General features: G+C 34.4%; 1 protein-coding gene across 1 annotated transcript; it reads left to right on the top strand.

Moving 5' to 3' along the window:
* Positions 1–4,981: 4,981 nt before the first annotated feature.
* Positions 4,982–22,261, top strand: LOC147070295 (cytochrome P450 9e2-like). The gene is made up of 10 exons (XM_085949550.1): positions 4,982–5,116; positions 9,713–9,945; positions 12,308–12,471; positions 14,493–14,636; positions 15,627–15,829; positions 17,651–17,885; positions 18,219–18,443; positions 20,215–20,312; positions 20,424–20,592; positions 21,951–22,261. The coding sequence occupies exons 2-10, from the start codon at positions 9,734–9,736 to the stop codon at positions 22,127–22,129; spliced, it is 1,629 nt and encodes a 542-aa protein (XP_085805676.1). The 5' UTR covers positions 4,982–5,116; positions 9,713–9,733; the 3' UTR covers positions 22,130–22,261.
* Positions 22,262–24,905: the final 2,644 nt, after the last annotated feature.

The raw sequence follows: 24,905 nt of genomic DNA on the forward strand, positions 1-24,905 counted from the left end.
TAAAATATTTGTTGATACGGAATAAAAAAAAATACTATAAAAATTTAGTTGCCATGGTGAATATCAGGTTCTATAAACGTTTTAGTAGCTTCCTTTTGAAGTCCGTAATCATGAAAACATAATATATATTAAGTACTTACAACTGTCATAATATTATTATATTAAAAAAATCTCTGAATAAAGTTTTATATGCATGACTATTATGACAACAATATTATTATTGTATGAATTAATAACATGAAAAAGGAATTGATAGGCGAAACACGGTAAAATCGATAAATAATCAAATAAAATTATAATAATAAATAATCAATATTTTATAGAAGGGCACTCTAGTTGCAAAATTAGTAATTTTATTTCTATAAACATTTATTGCATGATATTCAAAAACCGCCGACCACACTAAACTATCGCACTGACACTAAACTATTTACTTATATAGCGAGTACAATATAATATATATTATTAGACATTATAAATTATTATATTATGAGTGGTTCACAACAGTGGCGAAGGGTGGAAGTATGCTGTTAAGATCCGCCATAAATTGTTCACACTAAACTTTGTCAGTCATGCGTATTTGTTTTCATTTAAATAAGACTACAATTTGCAGATGGTGTCGGTTAGTTTGTAAAAATCAATTGAACTCATGCCCAAACCAAACCATCAGAGTTTTGGTAAATTTTGGGGAATACGACAAAATTGTGCACACTTTTCATTCATACTTACTTATTTTCGTTGGATTAAGAATACATATTATTACACATATTGTTGGTTCATTTTTTGGCCCTGCCTAAACCAAACTATAATTGATAAAAAAAAATATTATTCTATCTATAAACTATTCAAAGTTATGTATGATTTAACTGCATAATTTTAGATTTTTTATAGGTAGACGAGTATTTTTTGACTCTTATCTCTTATTATGGCTTTGTTTCCGCAGGTATAATTGAATTTTAAAAACTAACCAACACCATCTATAAATTGTAGTCTTATTTCAATGAAAACAAATACGTATGACTGACAAAAAGATTATTGTGCTCTATTTATGGTGGATTTTCACAGCCTACCTCCACCTTTCACCACTGTTTCACAACCATAGCGAACCAAGTCCATTCTGGTTATTTTTGAGTAAGCTAGGTTCAAACATAATATTTGAGTATTTCCTATTCTCTAAGGCAGGGTTTCCCAACCCCGTGCCCACGAGCACCATGGCGCCCACGGAACGATTCGTATGTGCCCGCCACTATTCGATAGAGACAGAATTTTCACGCTAGCCTGACACACGCAGAAAACCCGAAGTGAACGAACCCCACGAACTGAGCCGATGAACGCCGAAGCACGTGACAGTAGTCACGTGCTCGTACCGTCCCGATTGCTTCGGCGATCATCTGCTCAGTTCGGGTTTTCGGCGTGTACAAGGAGTGATGTGCAAATAGCATTCCCCGCCTGAAACCGCGTTGTTGTCATTGTGATTGCGATTGCTGCCCCGTTCGGGTCGCGACAGTTAGCTAGGAGACTTCTTCGTCTGACGAAACGCGAATTAGGAGTTTTGATATTCCTTCTATATAGTTCTAAAATGAGTGGACCGAGTAAAAGACAACGAACGTATAATTTTAACACTGTGAAAAATAAACGCGTCTGTTTGTTGTGTGGTAGTAGTATTGCAGTGCCGAAAAAACATAATGTTGAACGACACTTTCAGACAATTCATGCCACTTTTGATGTGAATTATCCACTTAAATCTGAAGTAAGAAAGAAAAATATATGTCAACTAAAATCAAGTCTAACTGCACAACAGACTGTTTTCACTAGACATGTGGAAAATTCTAAAAAGGCCACCATTGCTTCTTTCAAAATTTCTCACATGCTCGCAAAAATGAAGAAACCTTTCATTGATGGTGAGTTGTTTAAAAAACTATTTTTGACTGGTGCCGATTGTTTGTTTGATGGATTTTCTAACAAACGTGAGATTGTCTCAGCAACACAAGACTTACAGTTGTCAAATAACACTGTCATAAGAAGAATACATGCAATTTCAACAGACATACAAACTCAGTTAAAGACTGCCTTGGAAATATGTGACTGGTTCTCGCTACAATTTGACGAGTCAACAGATATATCAGACACCGCACAGTTAGCAGTCATGGTGAGAATGGTATTTAGTAACTTCACAGTAAAAGACGATATGTTGCAAATATTACCTATGAAAGGACAGACAAGAGGTGAGGATATTTATAATATATTCAGAACATACGCCAAGTCAATAAATATGCCTTTGCACAAGCTGTCTGCGATAACCACCGATGGGGTACCAGCAATGGTAGGTAAAAACAAAGGATTTATTGCCCTCTACAAGAAGGATGAATCGTTTTCAAACTTTATGTCCTACCACTGTATTATCCACCAGGAAGCTCTGTGTTGTAAAATATTGCCATTTGAACACGTTATGAAAATAGTTACAAAAATAATCAATTCTATTCGAGCAGCTCCTTTGCAACACCGACGTTTCAAGGCCCTGTTAGAAGACACTGAAGATAAAAAACATGATCTTATTCTGCATACTGAAGTACGTTGTCTCAGTAAAAGAAAGGTTCTTACAAGATTTGTGAGTTTAATTGAAGAAATAAAAACATTTATAAACCATAAAAAGGAAAATTATGATGAACTTGCTGACTCTCGCTGGCTGATTGATTTGGGATTTCTCACAGACATCATGGAAAAATTGAATTCTTTAAATTTGGAGTTGCAGGGGAAAGACAAAAACATAGCTGAAATGATAAGCTCTGTAAAGTCATTTAAAGCTAAATTGAATTTGTTGATATCACAGCTGCAGATCAATTCTCTCGTGCATTTCCCACATATTATGAATAAAATGCTAGGTAACAATGAATTAAACGGGCCATTATTTATTAAGCATCTTCAGGTGTTAAAAAACAATTTGAAGAAAGATTTTTGCAGTTTACAGATATCGAGCCAATTGTTTCCTTCTGTATCAATCCTTTTAATTACAAAATAATTGTAATGAAAACGGCCGCATGTATTGCAGATTTTGTTCAAGGTAAGGCAAAAGAACTAGAGTTAGAAATTTTGGAGCTTAAGAATGATATTTTGCTTAAATCCTTAATATCAGAGGACTTTTGGAATAGTGGACAGAGAAAAGACCCCATTTTTGAAAAAAGCGGCATATAAAATTGAATCATTTTTCGGCTCGACATATTTATGCGAATCATTGTTTTCAAACATGAACTTAATAAAATCAAGATATAGATCTCGACTCACCGATGAGCATCTTTATAATTGTTTGCTAACAGAATTATCGTCATACTCTCCTAATTATGAGGCACTGGCCAATGATATGCAATGCCAAAGATCACATTGACATTTATTGATATTCTATTTTTTTATAAAATGTTTTCTTTGTATTTGTGTTTTTTGTTTACTTTGTTTACGTTTTGTAAATATATTTCTCTGTGTGTATGCAATTTGAATAATAGTTTTATTATTTTGAAACATTTTTGTTTATTATTTATTAATAAATTATGAATATAAGAAAATAAATTATGGGAAAATGAGAAGTTATGGAAGGAGTTTGTCGATTAAAAATAGGTGGTGCCCGCCACCCTACCGATATTTTAGAATGTGCTCTAGAGTACAAGAAGGTTGGGAACCCCTGCTCTAAGGGTGTGAATTAGAATTAAAAATACTCAAATAACATTATGTTTGAACCTAGCTTACTCAAAAATAACCGGAATATACTTGGTTCACTATGGCTGTGAACCACTCATATATATATTGAATTATCCGTAACGCATGAGTGACAACATATGATAATTCCTAAGAAAGAGCGAAACAGGAAGAATACGTATAAGTGTCGCTAAATTTCAAAACCCGCTATAACACTATTTTGAAATAATTAAGATATATTATTATATATCGTTGGATTCGTTATTAAAATCTCTACATGAAAATTGTATCGCCTCTTTCAAAAGCCGCTACGATTAACTGTCATTTATGAAACAAAATCAATGTGTCTATCAAATCCCGCTATAACACTACTGAAACATTTAAAAACCTTTTTAGTTCGGTTTTGAAACTCAGCGACACATTAAAACATACACGTATAAACGCAAATTCTAAATTTGAAAAATCATAGGAATCGATTATGTCAATCGGGTCGAGTAAAAAAACAATTAATGATACTCTCATAATACTTTTGACACATGTTTACAGTGCGGTAATAGAATAACGAGAAATTTGTGTGTTATCCAGGAGATTTAAGGGTAATTATAATTACTTATTAATTTATTTAAGAAAACAAAACAGTTTGGAGATAACAAATATAAATTCAAGACGTTCACAACATTAACATTGCAATGAGTGCTGTAACCTACTGTAACCTTAGGCAACATAATATACGATCAATAAAAAAATTGACACATTGTGTATGAGGAAAAACCATCAACTTAGCGTCTCCGTTGTTTGACAAATGAACGAGTTTAATCTATCAGAAGACTCTAGTCTACAAAGACTCCGCTATGCTGATGCAGCCATAGACTATAGATGATGCAGCACCTCAGAAACAAATAATTATTGAGTCTGAAATAGCAGAACCAAGACAGTAAGACAGAACATATAGGTAAACGTATCAGACAGAAAGTGAGATAGGGAGATGACGTAGGTATGAGAAAATTGACATGTGGTACTGCCACCTGTCACTGTGGTAATGTAAATTGGTGTCATTCTGTTTAATTTGTGATGTTCTGGTGTTTAAATTATTTTTGTTGTGTTCACAAACCGCACTGAAAAAATGACTTAATAAATTATGAAAATGTAGTCGTTGGTACAAAAAACGTTTAAGAACCTGTGATACAGTCAATTAAGTAGACACGTACTTCAGATTATGTATTATCAGATATCGAACATAAATAATATTTATAATATTTTATCAAGGTTTAATTTTATTTGTCAGTAGCTTTACTACATACACACTGTCAGCACAGTAGTGTCAATACCTATGTGAAATTAACTTTTTAATTTTAGTATGAATATAAAATAATATAAGATATTATATAGTTTAGCTGGAAACGTGTGACTGTCTCAATAATAATAGGGGGTAAGTCAAGATTAGGGATTCCAATCCCGGGATCCCGAGCTATTTTCAGTACCTATGAATCCCGGGATTGATAAACATAATCCCGGGATTTCGGGATTGATTTTTTTATCAATTTTTATGGAAAATAAAATAAAAGCGAAAATATAAAAAATAACTACATTAGAAATAAACTGAGTTTGAATGAAGTTTGAAGTTTGACCCATGTGTAGGTTGCCGATTCATTTTATTTTTTTACATAAATTATTAAAAATGGAAAGATTGGAAAAAAACAATGCTTCGTTTCATATTTGTCTGACTAATTAGATTTATGAAGCGGAAAGGCCATAAGTACGCCATGATTATTTGCTTTACTATTTTAAATCTCGCTAATCCATTCATTAAGTCGTTACTATCAGAAACAGCAATCTCCTATTAAATTCACATTATTATTTAAATTACAATATTATTTACTCCATTAAACTTGTGTATTTCCAAGATTGAACGTATACAATATTAACAATAAATGTCTTAAATAGTATAAATTATACTAGATTTATTTTTGACCGATTTTATCAATGTTATTTGTAAATTTAAAAATTTTATATCAACAATGGAAAAAATGCCAATCCCGGGACCCGTCCCGGGATCCCAGGATTGTCAAATTGTAATGCCAAAATCCCGGGATCAGAATTTTGGCTCGGGATTGGATTCCCTAGTCAAGATAGATATTCATAAATATTTTGAATCTTAAGTTTTTTTATTTAATTCAGATTATAAATGAGTCGCGTGTACTGCCAGAAAATCTGACCATTCTATCTACTAAATCAGCGGTTCCCAACCTGTGGTACGCGTACCACCGGTGGTACGCGAAAAATAGTCAGTAATGGCGGACATAAACAGTAAAAAGAAATCAGTCATAAAAATAACATTTAAACTATTGTATATTTTCTATAATTCATCATTTTAATTAATAATATACAGTACAGTTGTTAATATGTACAGTCGATGATCGAAAATCCAACAATCAATATCGTATTTTTGGAGTGCACTTTTAAATTTAGCGCGATAGCTATCAGTAACTTGAGATGTCGCCGTCACTGTTATGATGGCGCTGTACTCCATTCACTTGAGCCTGCGGCGTTGCTGTAAATTTGTAAAAGTGAATTGTCTCGTTTTCATCAGAAGAATTTTTACATTTACCGTGTTTAATTAATTTTACATACATTTATATTTTCTATTAATACCGGTAAATTTTGGAAAAAAATTGCCTGCGCCGCATTTTTTTTTTTAAAACAAATAATTTTATTTAATTATATGTAATTTTTTTTTTAATAAAAAATAGTTTAAAAAAACTTCTTTAAATGTCCTGGTTTTGAATTTCGACAGAGCTTCGGCACCTTTTTTTTTTTTAAAAAAACATTGTGATGTGTAAAGTTCAAATGTCTCATTTTATCAGAAAAAATAAAACCTTTGGTATTTTTTTTTAAACTTAAATAAATTGAGTTCTGGGAAATATAGTCACCCTATAAAATTTCTAATGCAAATCAAAGAGATTGGACTCTCTCTTTGATGCAAATAGAATAACAAATTTCTCGAAATACAATCATTTTTACGAAGTGGTACAATTAAGCGTGATGTACTACCAAGTGGTACGTGAGCCAAAAAAGGTTGGGAAACGCTCTACTAAATAATCATTGTTTTTAATATAATATAATTTCCTTTCGTTACATGTTTTTAAAATATCGTAATGTACATATTATAAGCTTATCAACTTGTGTAATAATATTAATATTGATAAGATAAGAATTCAAGTATTTTATTTTATCAATAAATTTAAAAAAAATGTACATATATACTTTGTCATAATACTAATTATAATAATAATATTTAGATACCATTTAGTAAGTATTTTTTATTCTGCATGAACAATCGAATATCTTTTTTAATTGGTAAATAATGTCCTTGATGTCTGTCTAAAACTGTCTTGGCGAAACATGTATCTTTTATACATTATTAAAGGGAACGGATATTTATTGGAGGCGAGATGATACTTTGAAATGAAACATAGTTATCCGAATAGGAGTGGTTAGCGGAAGAGAAGCATTATTATATCCGTATTAGTTTATTAAAACACTTTTAAACAACGGTAATTGGTAAATTAAACAACCTTAATTGGTAAAAATAATCATAAAATATTAACATTAAAAAAATTGAAATAATATCAACTGTAGAGAGACGAAAGGATTTTACCCCCAGTTTTTTTTTAAAATAAGTTTTGTTGGATAATAACATTGTACTGACTAAATACAGGTTGTGTCCAAAGGATGTAAGCTGCGAATGCCGATTTTGTTTGAAGTGGACAAAAAAGACCTTACCACCATTTTTATTGTTTTTTTAATAACCTAATTAAGAGCATACTTCAGTGAAACGGCAAATAATTTTCAACTATAGGTGCGACGAAATTTCGGACTGGCTGCCAATCGAAGAGTGAAAGTCAATTTGTTTTGTGATGGCGTCGGGGGAATAATTCATAAATCGTGTAAAGATGACTAAAAAACGTTACCCATTTACTTGAAAAAGAAAACATGTCAATGAATATATTATTATTATTACTAATAGAACAATAAAAATAACATTAAATGGACGCATGTTGAATTTGTATGACAAAAATATGTTTTGTTCTGCACGCGTCGTTTGCACAATTTTCGCGTCGCGTAGTCACGATCGATTTAGACCGTGCCTCAACTGTAGTATCGCCTTAATTAATGTTAGATTGTGAATATATTATTATAACACCAAATTATTAACCATTATCGTGTAGGTTAAGTCCTTTTGCCTTCTTATAACGGGAATGGGACAACTGGACGCCAGGACAATTGGACGCCGCACTGTAGTAAACACGTAAACAGAACGTAGACGAGGAATTTTAATCAGTTTTTACTTTTTTTTTTACTACTTAGTAGTTTTAATTCATTTTACTCTTAACATTATGTTTTTTATTGCCGATTGAGAATTATCATGCTTAAGGCTTTAGATTAAAATAAAAAACTCTTTTTTTGTTGGAACTTAAGCATATGCACGATTAAATCATTATTTACGTCTGCATATTTAAATTCTCACCAACTATTAAATCATAATATAATAATTTAAATATAAATAACAATATTAAATATTTTTTTAAAGTACCTATAAGTACCTAACGTCTATTTATTTTCAAATTGCGCGGCGTCCAATTGTCCCGGCGCCAAATCGTCCTAGACCCTTATAACAGTAGAAATGTATTATTGAATTTTCATCATGCTTGAAAATCGAGCGAATAGCAATTTCGTATGTCAAAAATTCAATTCATAATATTGTCAATTCAATATAAAATTAAATTCATAATATTGTCAATTCAATATAAAATTCAATTACATAATATTGTACATGACGTAATGAACTTAATTAGTCAAAGTCACTTACCACTTTCAACCTACGATACTGTCTACTTGAGAATTATCTTTATAATCTTTTATCGATTATGATTTGATTATGTTTGTAATATTTACCGATGCTTATGTAAGTATTTTAAATACACGAGTAAATGATTATCAAAATCCACACGTATCCATGTAACGAGTGGTTGAAAAAAAAATAAAGACATTTTATATACTCAAGATGAAGAACGAAAATAGTGAAAGTAGTCCGGATAATGATAAATCCGGATAATCAAAGAAAAACATAATTGTGAGGGAAAGAAAAGTACATTTAATGCGCCGGCTAGACGGCAGCAACTTTTACAGCGCTTTTCGGTTTGCGCGAACTACAGTTTTCCCGTCCATACACACGGGCTTCCCGATACAAACCGGTTTGCGCAGGTAAGCTTGTGGTAAAGCATGAGCGTCTAGTCGGCGCTTAACATGACAATTTTTTTATTAATAGATAATATTATAGATAGGTATATACGTATAGCTTATATTTAAAATATATATTTTTAGTAAGAAATTGACTACTTAATCTGGGGTTTGGGTCGAAATCCTGAAGGCCAGAATCCCAAAGGCCAATATCCCGAATGAGAAATCCTGAATGGTCGAAATCCTGAAAGCCTAAATCCCGAAAGCCGAAATCCCGAATACCGAAATCACGAACGCTGAAATCCCGAATGGCCGAAATGCCGAATGGCCGGAATCCCGAAGGCCGAAATCCCGAAAAATAAAAACAGTAACAATTGCGCAATTTATGATAAGTGTTAAGATTTCGGCTTTCAGGATTTCGGCCATTCGTCAGGCACCCCTTAATCTGCAAGCCGGCTAACTCCATTTGGGCAAATTGTTCAGTAAGGAGAAAAAACTTAATAATTTAACTATCGAGCGGAATTTAATAATAATATTCTAAAAATACACTTTTAAAAAGATTTTTTTTCTCAATTATGATCAAAAGTGCAGTTAGCTGGTTTGCAGATTAGCAGTCGAAATGCAATTACTTATTTATTTTTGTTTAAGGGTAACTATCCTTTTCGAAGCTGCCAAATCACGAATAGGTACTTCATGTATCCATATGTATTTAATCGTTTATGTTGTACAGGCTTCCCACATATAACTGTACACACACATTGAATAATTTCCGTATTTCTTTTAGTTTCAGTTGACATTCATCACGATGTTTACCGCTTCAGACTTTGTCATTTTGGGAGTTACAATCCTGGTCATCATATACTTTTTGGGGAAAAGAAATATGGGACACTTTATCAACACGGGAATCAAGTATATTAATCCGGTACCATTCGTTGGAAATGCATTTAAGGTTATTGTTGGAAAAGAACATTTGAATGACGCTCTTAAAAGGACTTACGACAAATTCCCGGATGAAAAGTAAGATATATTATTCTTATAACATTTTATATCCTTATTATCCATAATAATTATTATGTTGTGTTAGTCGTGTTGTTGTATCATCTCACTTCATCTTTCTCTCTCTTTCATCTTACACGGATCACCCCTGGTAAGTGGAAGTAACGATTGCTAAATCGTACTAACTTCATACATGACCCAAGTAACGTAATGCCAATCTATAAAAACAGCATTTATCTGAACATCATTATTATTGGGCGAGCATATTTCAACGCCGTAAATTTCGGTACTCCAATCACGTCGGAGTCACCATTTATTGGGGGGTGTTTGGGGTTATCATCTTACCTCCGTTAATATATTATATTCAGATGGTTGTGTAAAGGTTTACCCAACTCTACAACCAACGTATTATTGTCTGTGGACATTCGTGTAGCACAGACAATAATACTAAGCGGAAACGAGAGCCAATAAATCAATCGCACTCTCGGCATTGAACTATACAGTCATATATCTAAACTCAATCAAAATTCATGATGTAAAATCCTACGTAATCAACTCCTAATATCAATTTATCTCTATTCGTAATGCCGTATACAACCTAAAATGTAGTGCCACAATATAAACCCAAGAAAATACATCACTGTGTCTCATTTCTATTGTGCCCCGAATACTATCACATACACGACGCAACCTTCCACATACAAATAATAGATGTTGGATCCTACAACCAACAACTCAAGATCTAGCGTCTATAGTTGCCTTTGAATGGAAATGTGATATTATATGGGACTCTATTAATACTTTGGACGCTGAAGATGCACCTGGCGCGTGATGACCAGGCGGCCGATCATTGTAATTAGCGTGCATTTTAAAGGTGGTAATTAAAAAATCATTATCTAGTCAGCAGCAAATGAGTTAAAGGAAACAAGCTTGGGTATTTATATCGTTTTGTATTTTGTACAAAGCACAATTACACTGGTAATATTACATGGCAGGATGCACAAAAGTATATTTAACACATTCCGTCCGTCCAACGCAACAGGTGCGTTGCCAATTAGTTGGCCATTAGATACTATTAGCATGTTAAATAAATGTGGTAATTAAAAAGTAATTAACAGGTCCACGGTGAATGAGTGAATCTATAATAATTTATACGTACAGGTGTATAATGATACTTTTGACTTAGATATTTTAAGGAAACGACATGCGTCTCGTAACGTCTACATTTTTGAAGCTCTCTTTAATAACTACTGACGTCTCCGTCTCCTTATTGTCTATGCTCTAAAAATGAGCATAGACAATAACATCAGTTGTATAGTTGGGTAAAACCTCTACAACATCTCGCGAGCAATAACATTCCATACTTTCTATTCAGAGACCCAGCGGATTTTAGTTTGTTCTGAATATTTTCAACAATTTCATTTAATTTGTAAAAGGAAGTTGCTTAATAAGCTTGCATACATTTTGATACCATATTTCAATAAGAAAACAACTCAAAAAACCTTGTTCCAAGATAATTTTGATTTTTTTTTGCAGAAATTCTCATTTTAATTTTAAACGTTGATTTTGAGGAAACTTTTTTTTATGTTTAGTTTAGTGGAATTTAGCAATATGCAATGAAATTCTACAATTTAATAAGGAGTTAATCCAGAAATTCCAATATATAACTGAATTAATGATTAAAACGGTTTTTCGATTTGATGACACATTGACTCATTGATTAATGTTTGACTCTTATTTTGCTGAATTGTAAAGAGACAACCTTTCTACCGTGTCCGGATATTTGTACGTATGCAGTTTGCCTTAACACAATTCTTCGTGAGATGTCCTATCGGAAATAGATGGCCGTATAAAATATTAAAATCAATAAAATTCCTCACCTAACAAAAAACTCAAAAATACGTTATCAAACCCACCGGAATACAAGAGAAAGACAGAATAAATAAGTAAGTAAGTATATTGGACATGCGATCATAATATCGTACAATTTAATTCAAAATTTTGGTAGGTTCTCGTATCAAGTCGTACCGTACCTATCAAAATATATCTGATTATAATAACAACGTTATTATCAAACATTTGTTGCCAATCAATATCAAATGAATTCTGCAATGCTCGACGAACAGGTCTTTTTTATCTAAAGGGTATACGGGAATTTCTTTTCGGTAAGACAGCTCACAGTAAATTATACTACGGCGAAATGTAATACGCATAATTTACATTTAACCACTTTCTACATCGAATGGCAATATTAACTCATAACCTTGAAATTTTGAGTTGTTTCTTTATTGAAATGGGGGTATCGATTTACTCTAACCACTTATTGAAATATGTGACGAAGAAAATTAGTTTATTCACTAACTTTTACAAATCGTTTTTTCAGATATGTGGGATTTTTTAATTTCACCCAGCCTTGTGTAGTTATAAAAGATTTGGATTTACTAAAACAAGTAAATGTGAAAGAATTTGACCACTTCACGGACCATTCCGTTCTAGCAGTGCGAGAATCTGATCCACTCTTCTTCTATAATCTTTTCAATCTTAGAGGTAAGAAACTTACATCTGTACAGGGTTCAACCAAACAGTATGATTGGTGAACCACCCTGTATTTTTTGTTGTACATGTAAGATAATATGTTATTAATAATGCGGAATCCATCTAAATATTTATACATTGCAAATAAATTATGAGCAGTCATGGTGTGATGGATGAAGAGGTGGTCAGAAGGAGAGATGAGAGGTCGAGATTTGGTGGTTGCTCCGAAGGATGGAGGAGCGAGTTTTATTTGGAGCGTAAACAGTCTGTACAAGAGTATGTTACAGTAATTATGTTACAATACTTATGATACTGTTCCGAGGTCCGATCTCGGTAGAATGAGATGTTGTGCGGAGCGATTAAGACTGAGATACCGGGAACTTATATTCGAGTGACATGTCCAATGAATTATGATCCGCTAGTTATTGACGTACTCACAATCAAAATAATATCTTAAAAGAATATTTAGGAAAGAATTATTACAATTGAGTATATATGGAGTTTGCGTCATCGGGTATAGCTGACTATGTGGAAAAATGGATATCACGGAAACAATCATTGCAATCAGCTATGTACTGAGTTTTCCAAATTTGGACACTACGGGAAATGGATATTTAATATCGGCAGTCAATATGCTGACAAGGATTGAGTTTTTTATCACCATAAAATATGCCAATAATTCTACAAGAAAAAAATATTAAATATAACTTCAGAGATTTTTAGTTTTTTCCACTTTCTTTGGGTTTAATACCATTTGCTGCGAGGTCTATTCTAGTAGTCTCGTCAACTGTAGATCAAATTTGATTTAGGTACTGTTACCTTTCTGACTGTTAATCATGGCCCCCATAAGGGGAGGGCTGACAGGGCTCTAGCATGAGGAGGCCTGGCATGGCGGGTCGACCAGTAAAGTGAGATAGACACACCACAAATTTCTTCTTATAGTAAAAAAGTCACCTGCGGCGCTATTTTATCTAGATCATATCGTCTCTGTTCTGGCAGAACACACTAACTGGAGAATACTAGTTTTGAGTAATTTGACTTTGAAGTTGTTAAAATGTTTGAAATGGTCTATCATGTGGGTTTATTAAGTAATCGTAATAAGGATGACCTTAAAATAAAGACTGTTTTTTTATTAAGAGGTTTCCAGACGGTAAAGTTTGAAATAAGAAACATTTTGGTATAACTAACTCAATATGTCATTTTTTCGAATTAGTGTCTTCTGCCAGAACAGTGACGATATTTATATTTTAAAAATGTATGGTTGTGCAATGCAATTTGATGTGACATAATGATTGATGTAATTAAATTAATTATATTTTTTAATAATTTTTAGTACGTTGTCTGATTAATTAAAAATGGCTACGTATCCAATCTTCGCCGCGAAGGGTCGCACGTTACATGGATACCCAAAAAGGGAGTCGCTATCAGTGCTTCATAATATTATAGTGCCGGGTGCCGATAACGCGATAATTCAAGTGGATTTATTTGAAAATACAAAGAAGCCATTTGGAAACACTAATGTAGAACATCATCCATTTCAATTCTTGACACTCAGTATGCGGGTACACAAAGCGCTTAACGTCAGCGGACAGCAGAGCCAGTCCAAAAACAAACATTTTCTTTCTTAACTTTCTTCTTTAAGCACTACGGTGCATGGTTGCAGCATTAGTCCCGTGCGGCTCCGTCTCGGGACGGAATGAGCACTTAAAATCACTTCTTTCAGACACGTTTAAAGCGTCATAGAAAGCGGCCGTGCATATCCACGGTTGTGCATATATGACGGGTGGTGGTGGGCACTTTAACGTATTGTCCTTAATCTTAGCGATATGTAGGAGGTCCCATCAAACATCTTAGCTTAGGGGTCCGCTTCGTGATGTGGATACTGCCTTTAAATCAAGATTTACCTATTGTAAACGCTGTGCGACTATTTGAAACTTTTAATATTTAGAAAAAACTCTCAAGAAGCAAACGTCTTTAAATTGTTTTCATCTAAGCAAATTTATTTTCTGTACCTACTGTTGTTTTTGTCTTAGGTGATAGGTGGCGAGACATGAGGACGACGTTAAGTCCTGCTTTCACTGGATCCAAGATGAAAGAAATGTTACCTTTCGTTGAACAATGTGCAGAACGTTTAACTGACTATCTAAAAAAGGAAACCAAAAATCTTTCCTCGGAAGGTACGTAAGAGTTGATTCAAAAACTTTTTTTTTTGTGGCCTGTAGCATTCATATTAAATTTTGATTTTTCAATTCATTTGATAGTGTCAATATTTATCTTGTCACCTTGTCAGAACACGTAATTTTAAGGATACGTCTATACAGCCACATCTCGACAACCTCAGGTGACTCTCCGCGACATCACTTAATTTAGCATATTAGAACTATCGACTGAAGGTATTTGATGAAATTTGAATTTAAATTCTAATGGACTTTTTTTTGCAACCCGTGTTCTGCCTTTCGGCATTTTCAGGTACTATGTGCACTCACTACTTATAAGTATACCCAGCTATTAATTCAACAAATCATGAATAGTTGAAGTGTTTGTAAAAAACCCCTATCACTAATAATACAATCAATAGACGTATATGTACATCGTTAAACCCTAATAATAGATCATTAAATATAATAATCAATAAATACTACATTCAAGAGGTGTACATCGTCAATACTAGGAATTTAATGAAGTTAACTAATGAGATATATCAAAAATTACTCAAATGGAATGGTGCTAAACTTAAATCCATTAGAACCTAGTTTAGCGTTTATAACCGCATATTCCATTCAATAGAAAAGAGAACATAATAGCGAACCATACACCGTCTTAGATCTTGGTTAAGATCTCAAGTGTTTTTGTTTTGTCTCATTTTGAGAAAGGCAATTTCATCTTTGGTTTTTTTTTAATGTCTGAGACTGATTCTATTTCTCATTGACCCATGTTCCTAATTTGAGATTTGAGATTTGTCGGCTGATCCCGATTCATCCATCGAATCATCATCGAATTCATACCTTGATATTGATAAATATACAGTCATACGTTCAATTGATTCTTTGTAAATATACACGTAACCTATCAAAACAAATTGCAATGAAAGGTTATTATTTTTCCTGATGCTTAAAAACCTCTAGTTTAAACTATTTATTTGTATGTAACTTTTATTCAAAATTCAGGAGATTATCGAGAAGTAGAATTAAAAGACTTCTTGACCAAATACTCAAATGATGTTATCGCATCGTGTGCCTTCGGAATTGAATCGGATTCATTGAACAAACCAAATAATACTTTTTACAAGATGTCAGAAAAACTTACACAATTTAAAGGACCGGATATACTGAAGTTCGCTGGTTTCTTTATGTTTCCTAGCATCATGAAGGTAAGACTAGCATTGTTACATATTATAGTAAAATTTACAGTGTGCTGACTCAATCTATTTACATCGGTGGTGGAACTAGGCAGAAGGTAGGCTTCAAACAATTGCCAAGTATGGAGCCTTTATCACCAGCTCAACTAGAGCTTCCAAACCGATTTAAACCGGAAACCGCGCGTTTTTAAATTAACCGAAAACCTTCTTCTATTTATAAAATAACTATAATTATGTATGGTTTAATGGTATAATTTTAAATATTTTATAGGTAAACGAATATTTTTTTGACTATTATCTAATATGGCTTGAATTAGGCATGGTTTAATTGAGTTTAAAAAAAACTAACAAATACTATCTACACACCGTAAGCTTAATTCAATGAACACAAATATATACTGTCATATAGGAAGAAGGTAGGTAGGTAAGTAGGTAGGAATGAAAGGTGGGTATTGTGACAATTGATCAGATTGTAACGTAGGGAAAAGAGGAGTGGATTGGAATTGGATGGGATAGGAACGCGGCAGAACATGAGACTGGGGGAATGCAGGGTCGTGGTTGGTTTGACATTACCTCTAAAACCTCAGTTACCTGTCCGGTTACTTTACCCATTCGTGTATGGACTGTAATAATAAAAGACATATAAATGCAATTATAAGTATCTCGGTTTTGAGCGCCACTCTATGAAATGCATAGAGACAATAGTGATAAAAGGTAATTTAAATAAAAACGCGTGTAAAAAATTTTAACAGATGTATAATTAATATATAAAATTTACTACCGGGCGACAGTGTATAAAGTTGTAAATTAATCAAATCAATTACGAGCGTCTAACGTAGTATAATATTCAGACAATTTAGAATACAAATAGAATGCTAGTTCGGTGGACCGTAACGTAATGAAATAATATAACAAATACCACATAACAAATATGCTCTCAGCCCATCGCCGTCCTCAAACGTGTCGGGACCATGGGCTTCCTTCGATCTCTTGGCCTGGGGGGGACGTCCTTCGGATGGCCATCATCATCGTCTCTAAAACGTCAGGAAATCAAGCCATGTGCCTCTGGTCCGAGGCTCGGAACTCAGCGAGACGTCTGCTTCGTTCGAACGATAAAAACTGAGAGACCTGAATCCCGCTTTGCCTTGATGCTAAAAAGCCGCTTTTGCTTCTTTAGCGCCGGAAATAGTTTACGAACTGTCTTGAAACTATCGTAGTGTGCATGCGTACTCAAATTGTCCTTTGCCATTTTGTTGCCATATGAATAAAGTGTGTCATGTGTTAATAACATGACAGTACACTTGATTGACCAATTTTAGTATGCACTATTTATGTCGGATCTTAACCGCCTACCTTCACCCTTCGCCACTGCTACCTATTATTAGTACCTTGATTCTAACTACAAAAGCCTATATTAATGAAATTTCTGAAGCACTTCAGTATACAGACTAGTTAAGTTCATCGTAATTAAGTAGAGTATTGATGGCTAGATTGGTAAAGCATATTAGCTGGAATCCGGTGAATGCAGTTTCATGTCCTGTCCGGCGCCATATATTGTATAAGAGTTTTTTTTAATATGTATATATGTGAGGTCTTTCCACATGTTAGTACCTGTATAGGTATATCAAAAATATTTAAACATAAAAGATATGATTTTAAATTCCGACGGTTTAAAACGGTTAGGTACCTTGTTAGTTATTCGAATAAAAACCGCTATTTTGACATCGGTTATTTGGATGCCCTAACTAGGTACTCAACTCACCTTTAGGTTCCAATCTTATAAACCAAATATCAATTATTGTGAAAACGTATTAATTACATTGTTTTGATTAGTTATTCAATGTAAGCATGATGGGAGATGCAGTGGCCAAGTTCTTCAGGTCAACAGTGACTGATATTATGAAATCCAGAGAAAAGTCAGGAGCGGTTCGAAGAGATATGATCCACCTTCTGATGCAGGCCGTCAAAGGATCTTTGCACGACGAGAAAGAGGCCTCAGGTATCAGCGAAAATATCGGTTTTGCTAGAGTCGATGCAGAGAAGATAGAGAAGAAGGCAGCTAAGCAAAGTAAATATACTTCATACACAAATAATAATTTAATATAAAATCCATAGAGAAAATATTCATTTTTGGTTCAAAATATGCTACAGGATGGGAGCATCGGTCTGATAACATTTTAAATAGGTACCAATAAAAATGACATGCACACTTTTTCGTAGTGCAAGCTTACCGTGACAGCACGTGACAACACGTGACAATACATAGTATTATGGTAATGTGTTTGTCTCATTATAGGTAAAACGTAAGATACTCGTAACTTACATACAATGAGGGTACTCGCGGCACACCGTTTGAAAAATACCTAGTCAAAAAGGCTATAAAATCGTTTTAATCTTTCAGATTGGACAGAAGATGAAATTGCAGCCCAAGTAGTGATATTTCTTTTCGCGGGATTCGACACAGTTTCCACAATGCTCAGTTTCATGTTTTACGAACTGTGCATAAACAGAGAAGCCCATGACCTGCTGCAAGCTGAGATAGATGAATATGTCAGTGAGAATAATGGAGCCATGGCTACGTACAACGATCTTCAGAAGCTAAAATATCTAGATATGGTTTGCTCTGGTATGTTATTTTCCTATTTTTTCTCCTAGATATCCCTATTGAAAATCTATCATTACGTCTTATCCGATTTATAATAATTAATACATATTCATTGTTTTATTTCGATATTGGCAGATGTCCCTGTAGACTTCAATATCTATTCAGCTGGTTTCACACCATAATAACATGAAACATAATTTTAAAATACCTCAGATATATTATTATGTGCACTGTACATACTAAAAAATATAAACTTAATTATAACTACTGATTATAGGCTATGTTTTTGAACATTCAAATGTGATAAACATCCTACGAATAATGATTGTTTTATAATAATTATTGACCTAAGAATAAGGTAGTATTTTTATAATACTAAGAATAAGAAATACGATAATAATAATTTCTATTGGTATTTCCCAGTGTTTAAGCTACAACATACGGCTGTAGCCATAAATTGACAAACGATAAAAGATGTAGGGACTAAGAACATGTTAACGCGCGTGTTTGAACATGTACCGCACCGGGAAAAAAACCGTTATTTTATTCATATTTATTATATTTTTTATCTTTAGAATTATCTTCAAATGTGTTAATCGTGCCCATTTTTTTAGATAATAAAATGCATAATTCTTGTCAAATCTGGGATCACAGAGATTATAAAATATAATTTCTTATCGTAAATATTTCACTATAACATAATGTTAACATTAATTTTACTAATGGTTTTATAAATGCGTTTAAAAATTAATACATCTAAAAAATCTTATCACCACTGCACATGTATGTACTGAAATATGACTATATTCTAAAACATTAGAGCCAGAGGTTTAAAATAATACTATTATGTAATAAAAATACTTTACTTTACGTATGCTTTATGTAAGAATAATAAGGCTTCAAAATTATATAAATAGATTATCTACAACGTTTAAGGAATGTCCAGGATCATGCTTTGACAGGTCAATAATTATTATAAAGCAAACATTATTCGTAGGATGTTTATCACATTTGAATGGTCAAAGACATAGCTTATAATCAGTATCTTTAAAATAATCTTTAAATGTATAAATCTCGCCCATTTTTTGAATAATAAAATGCCTAATTCTTGTCAAATTTGGGATCACAGAGATTATCAATATAATTTTTTATTGTAAATATTTCACTATAATAATGTCAACATAAATTATACTGATGGTTTTATAAATGCCTTTAAAAATTAATAAATGTAAAAAATCTTAACACCACTGCACATTTATGTACTGAAATATGACTATATTCTAAAACATTAGAGCAAGAGGTTTAAAAGAATACTATTTTATGTAATAAAAATACTTTATGCATTCATCAAATGTTTAAAATAAATATAAAAGATAATAAGGCTTCAAAATTATATAAATATCTAGATTATCTACAACGTTTAAGGTATGTCCAGGATAATGCTTTGAAAACAGAACAAAAGCTCCATTTTGACCTACGCTGAGCATGTACCCCCTTAATAGTTTTTAAATTCAAAATTAAGTGTGAATACTGACAGCGTAAATATTAAACTATTATAGGTACATATTATTAAGTATAGCGTTCGTTGACCAGTTTCAGTGTATTACCTACTTATCTTTTAAATTGAAATTTAGTTTAGAAGAGATTTTTTAATAATTCAAAGCATTAATTTTATTAATTTATGCAATAAAAACTTTAAGGTCGACTAGATATAAATAAAAAATGATTTCAAGTTAAACATATTATTATGTTATAAGCCACCTAATTAAAACAAGGAATCCAAATCTTTCAGAAACTCTTCGTCTCTGGCCGCCAGCTGGGGTAATGGACCGACAATGCACGAAGACTTTCAGATTACCACCATCAAATCCAGACCATCCTGGTCATACAGTAAGTCGAGTTGTATAATATCATCATCGTCTATCAAAAATTAACAAGGCAAACTTCAAAACGTCAAACAATAACTATTATATGTTTTTAATATCTTTGTTTTTTTTGCAGATTCAAAAAGGTGATATTATCCAGATTCCGATATTTCCCATACACAGAGATCCAAAACATTGGCCAAATCCAGATAAATTTGATCCAGAGAGATTTTCTGATGAAAACAAAAGTTTAATTCACCCTTTCTCGTATTTACCCTTTGGTCTTGGACCACGGGCTTGCATAGGTCAGTATTTTGAAATGTTCAATCATAATAATTTAATTTACAACACCCGTCATAGTACAAGGACTAGTGCTATGCAATATTCATATTATTGGCTTGTTGCTTTTTTTAAAATTAGCTTGATGTTTTTTTAGATCCATGATTATCTAATACTCGTGTCATTTTCCTCTTCAATTTTACACTGATAACAATCCCACTTTTTTAAGGTCTCTTCAGATTATTCCATATTTATCTTCTTTAAGACATGTCTTGCCTAATCTAGGCATCAACTACTTGACGATAACGGAATATTTTGAGGAAGTATTCATTGTTACGGACCGTGCAAAACACATCTTGAACTTCACTCGAGCGTTTTACATCAATGATTTCTTCTTCTTCCTCGGCGCTACATCCCGGAGTGGGATTTGGCCTCCTCCACAACCACTCTCCACTCACTCCGGTCTCTCGCCACACTTCTCCAGTTACCGGGTCTTCCTATATGAAGCCAGTCCACTTCTACGGCGTCAGCCCATCTCCTTCTTGGACGGCCTCTGGGTCTCTTCCGTTGGGGTAGCCACTTCGTCATGATCCTTGGTGCTCCAACTTCAGGCATTCTCTCCACATGTCCGGCCCATCGTAGTCTTTGGGACTTACAGTATCTTATGATTGTTTGCTGTCATCATTGGTTTACTATATTATAATATGAAATTTTGATCAATTCTTATATTATATTTGATGCATACACAATATCTATCAGTGCGAAATGCATTCGGAGAAATTACATAAATATGGACAAAGCATCTGGAAAAAAAATGACACTCACTTTTTTTTCGGGTCTGCCGAATGGCATAATATGTTCTAACGCCATTTACAATAAAGGTGATATTGCTATAAATTCTCAATGCTTTTTTTCGGGTATGCCGAATGGTTTGGTTCGAACAGGTTCGCTCAAATGAACATTGATACTCGAAACACTGCTCTGACGCCATTACAATAAAGGTGATATTGCTACAAATTCCCGATGGGTGATATCGTATAATGGAAATTGCGTGACGTCTACCTATACATGTGCAAATGTCGCTATGCGCGAATTTATTTGCTAGATACTGAACTGTGTGCGTTGTCCATTAATAATGTCATTGATTCGGAGCCATACTTAATCGCGTTTTTATTTTTACATAGCTTAGGTATTTCGTAATACATATAAGTAGATACTTACATTTTATGATCTTTTCAATTTGGCAGTTGTAGGTTTTAATTCTGGGATTGATTGTAAATCACTATATTTTTGCTGGATGTTAATTTAATTTCCAGTCTAATTTGTTCGTCAATTTAAGCACCTACGTTTAATAACATTATTATATTATATTTTTTTATTTCAGGAAACCGTTTCGCCCTAATGGAAATAAAATTGCTGGCCTTCCATCTTCTTCGTCAATTCGATTTGGTCATGACTCCAAGAACTGAATCGCCGATCAAAATCCTGAGCCATATTTTCACATTAACAGCAGAAAACGGTTTCTGGATCGGAATCAAACCAAGAAATACTACAGTATTATAAATATTTGGAGTGACCTGTTAATTAACTCTAGGCAATTAAAAATCTATTGATATTCAATTTTTGATTGATTTATTTATTTTATTATTATATATAATATTATAGAACCAATAAATAATTAAATAAATTTCGTATAAGTACTACCAAATGATTTTCTGAATACTTGTTTATAAATCTCTTACACGTTTTTTTAATATCTGACTACTATTAATTTATTGCAAGTCATATTTTTGTGCAAACAAAAGATACAATTTTATTTGCTTAACATTGTGATTAAAATCATAATATAATCATACAAGCAACAAACATTACAAACACTCGACATTAATTTTTCATATTTTTTTTATTTGGTCAGTACCAAAATAACATACTTACAATAAATAGAAAAATATGTACATATTATTATTATTCACTGAGTGAAAAGCCCATCAAAGGATTACAAACTAATATCTAAAATTTTGTAATTATTAGAAACTATAAGGGTAGGTGTAGGTACTCCTTAATAAATATTATAAGGGTTCGTTGTATTCTTTGAAAGTATAACTATGGCAAAACCTGAACTCGTACCTACCTCACCACAATAGCTCACTGTACACTGATAGGGTTACGGGAAGCCGCTTATACCATTTTCAGTGTAAACAAGACTATTGCGTTGAGCAGGGTTCAGCAAGTATAGCTCACTGTGGTCTGATAGAGTTTACGGAAAGCCGTGTATATCTTTTTCAGAACCAAGCAAGACTAGTATGCTAAGTCAGGGCCAAGCTGGCCCAAGGTTCACTGATTTGTTCAAGGCCGTGTGGCGCCTTATATTCCCAACCGGGCGACCCTCTCCTTGCCGGCCAGCCGAGACGCCGGCGCGCGCAGGTAGGAAACGCCTCCATGGGAAGTGCCCGTGTGGGCTGTAAGCGACGGCCGCGGTGCGAGGGAGAAAGTATTCGGGGCAAGCGAGAGGTCCCGCGCTACAATCTCCCCCTCTGGATCTGATAAGCGCCCCGCTGAAGATCCAGAATCTGTCTCTTGATGTTGGTTCTAAGCCGATCCTTTCTTCGGTCTTCCCCGTTTTCGTAGAGGAATCATTGGTCCTGGTAGTGGGGTTGCCATCCCATTATAAGGGGTCAATGCGGACGTATGATAAACCCCCATTGGTGTGCTCGGAGCATCATGAGCGGCTACCTCGTAACTGGCGGGACCATGTCGTCGTAATATAATATATGGCCCATCTCGCCGTGGGGCGAGTTTGGAACTAAAGCCTTTTGATGCGTTGCTGAGCGCATGCGACGCAATAAGTACGGAATCTCCCGGTTGGTAGACAGGGTCTGGCCTACGTTTTTGGTCGGCATATTGCTTCCTGATGTCCTGCTGGTGGTCATGAGTTGCCCTGGTGCGTCTGAGAGTGTCGGTGAGTTGGAGCAGGTACGGCGTTATCTCTGGTATAAAATTCTCTGACTCTGTTATCACCCTTAGGTCTCGGGTCACATCATCCGAGGTCCTTAACTCTCGTCCAAACGTGAGGTACGCAGCGCTGTATCCTGTATTTTGACACTTCACGGTATTCATTGCGAAACGAATTGGTGCCAGTTGGTCGGGCCAATTCGTGTGATCCTTACCCACTAGTATGGCTAATTGGGGTTTCAAGTCTCGGTTCTTCCTCTCCACTGGATTAGTCTCCGGGTGGTATGATGGTGTAAAGGCATGCTTTATACCCAAACAATATGTTACGTGCTGCATTACGGCGCTGACGAATTGAGTCCCGTTGTCACTGATCATTCGTCTGGGAGTGCCGTAGCGTAGACATATGTCGTCAATTAGTAGACGAGCACAACTTTCCGCTGTAGCTCTTTCTAATGCAAAGAGCTCTACCCAGCGAGTTGCAACGTCTTCTACGATAAAAATCCAAGTTTTCCCGTCCTTTGAAGCTGGCAGCGGTCCAAACAAGTCAAATGCTATAGTTTCAAACCTCTGATTCATGGCTGTGGTCTGCAAAAGACCTGCTGGTTTGAGATTGGTTGTCTTGTATCTTTGACATTCGATACAGGTCTTGATGTGGTTAGTTATGAACGTCCGCATGTTCTTCCAATAATATCGGCTGCTAATGCGTTGGATTGTTCGTTCTACACCGTAATGACCTGAGGTTGGTGCGTCGTGATATGTTTCTAGTATTTGTTTATATTCGTGAGCTGGTACGACTAGTTGGGCGTCGTCCGATTCACTTTCGGGTGAATACCGGTACAGTACTCCACTGCACAGGAGATATCCCTTTCCTGCCCAATATGTAGAGTCCTCATCTGGAGGATGCTTCTCAAAACTATCAATGATCCTTTTGAGCTCCACATCTTTGCTTTGTTCTATTCGTATGTTGTGTTCACCTCTTGTTGGGACGTCCACGACAACACTGCATATGTCGCATACTGTTTCCTCACTGGTGGTGCATGGTGGTCGGGACAGGCCATCTGCCACTACATTTGTACGTCCAGGTACATACTTAATCTGTAGGTTATAAGGTTGTAGTAATAGTGCCCATCGTGCCAACCGTCCTGTTGGTGTCTTTAACGTCATAAGCCATTTAAGCGCTTGGTGATCGGTTGCAACTACAATTTGACTTCCCTCAATGTAACCTCGGAATTTTCCCATTGCCCAAACGACTGCAAGGGCCTCTCGCTCCGTTGTTGAGTAGTTTCTTTCTGCGGGTGTGAGTAGACGACTAGCATACTCTACTGGCCGCTCTTCTTCCCCCTCCCCCTGGAGTAAAACAGCCCCTAACGCATAACTGCTTGCATCA

Source organism: Rhyacophila brunnea, unplaced genomic scaffold (genome assembly GCF_057557595.1).
Source record: "Rhyacophila brunnea isolate RB1 unplaced genomic scaffold, BYU_Rbru_1.0 scaffold_22, whole genome shotgun sequence".
Lineage (NCBI taxonomy): Eukaryota > Metazoa > Arthropoda > Insecta > Trichoptera > Rhyacophilidae > Rhyacophila > Rhyacophila brunnea.

Excerpts from the sequence above, each read along its gene's own strand:
- LOC147070295 (XM_085949550.1), top strand. The coding sequence starts at position 9,734 with ATGTTTACCGCTTCAGACTTTGTCATTTTGGGAGTTACAATCCTGGTC. Across the intron at positions 9,946-12,307 it reads GACAAATTCCCGGATGAAAA|ATATGTGGGATTTTTTAATT; the intron begins GTAAGATATATT and ends TCGTTTTTTCAG. Across the intron at positions 18,444-20,214 it reads TCTAGATATGGTTTGCTCTG|AAACTCTTCGTCTCTGGCCG; the intron begins GTATGTTATTTT and ends CAAATCTTTCAG.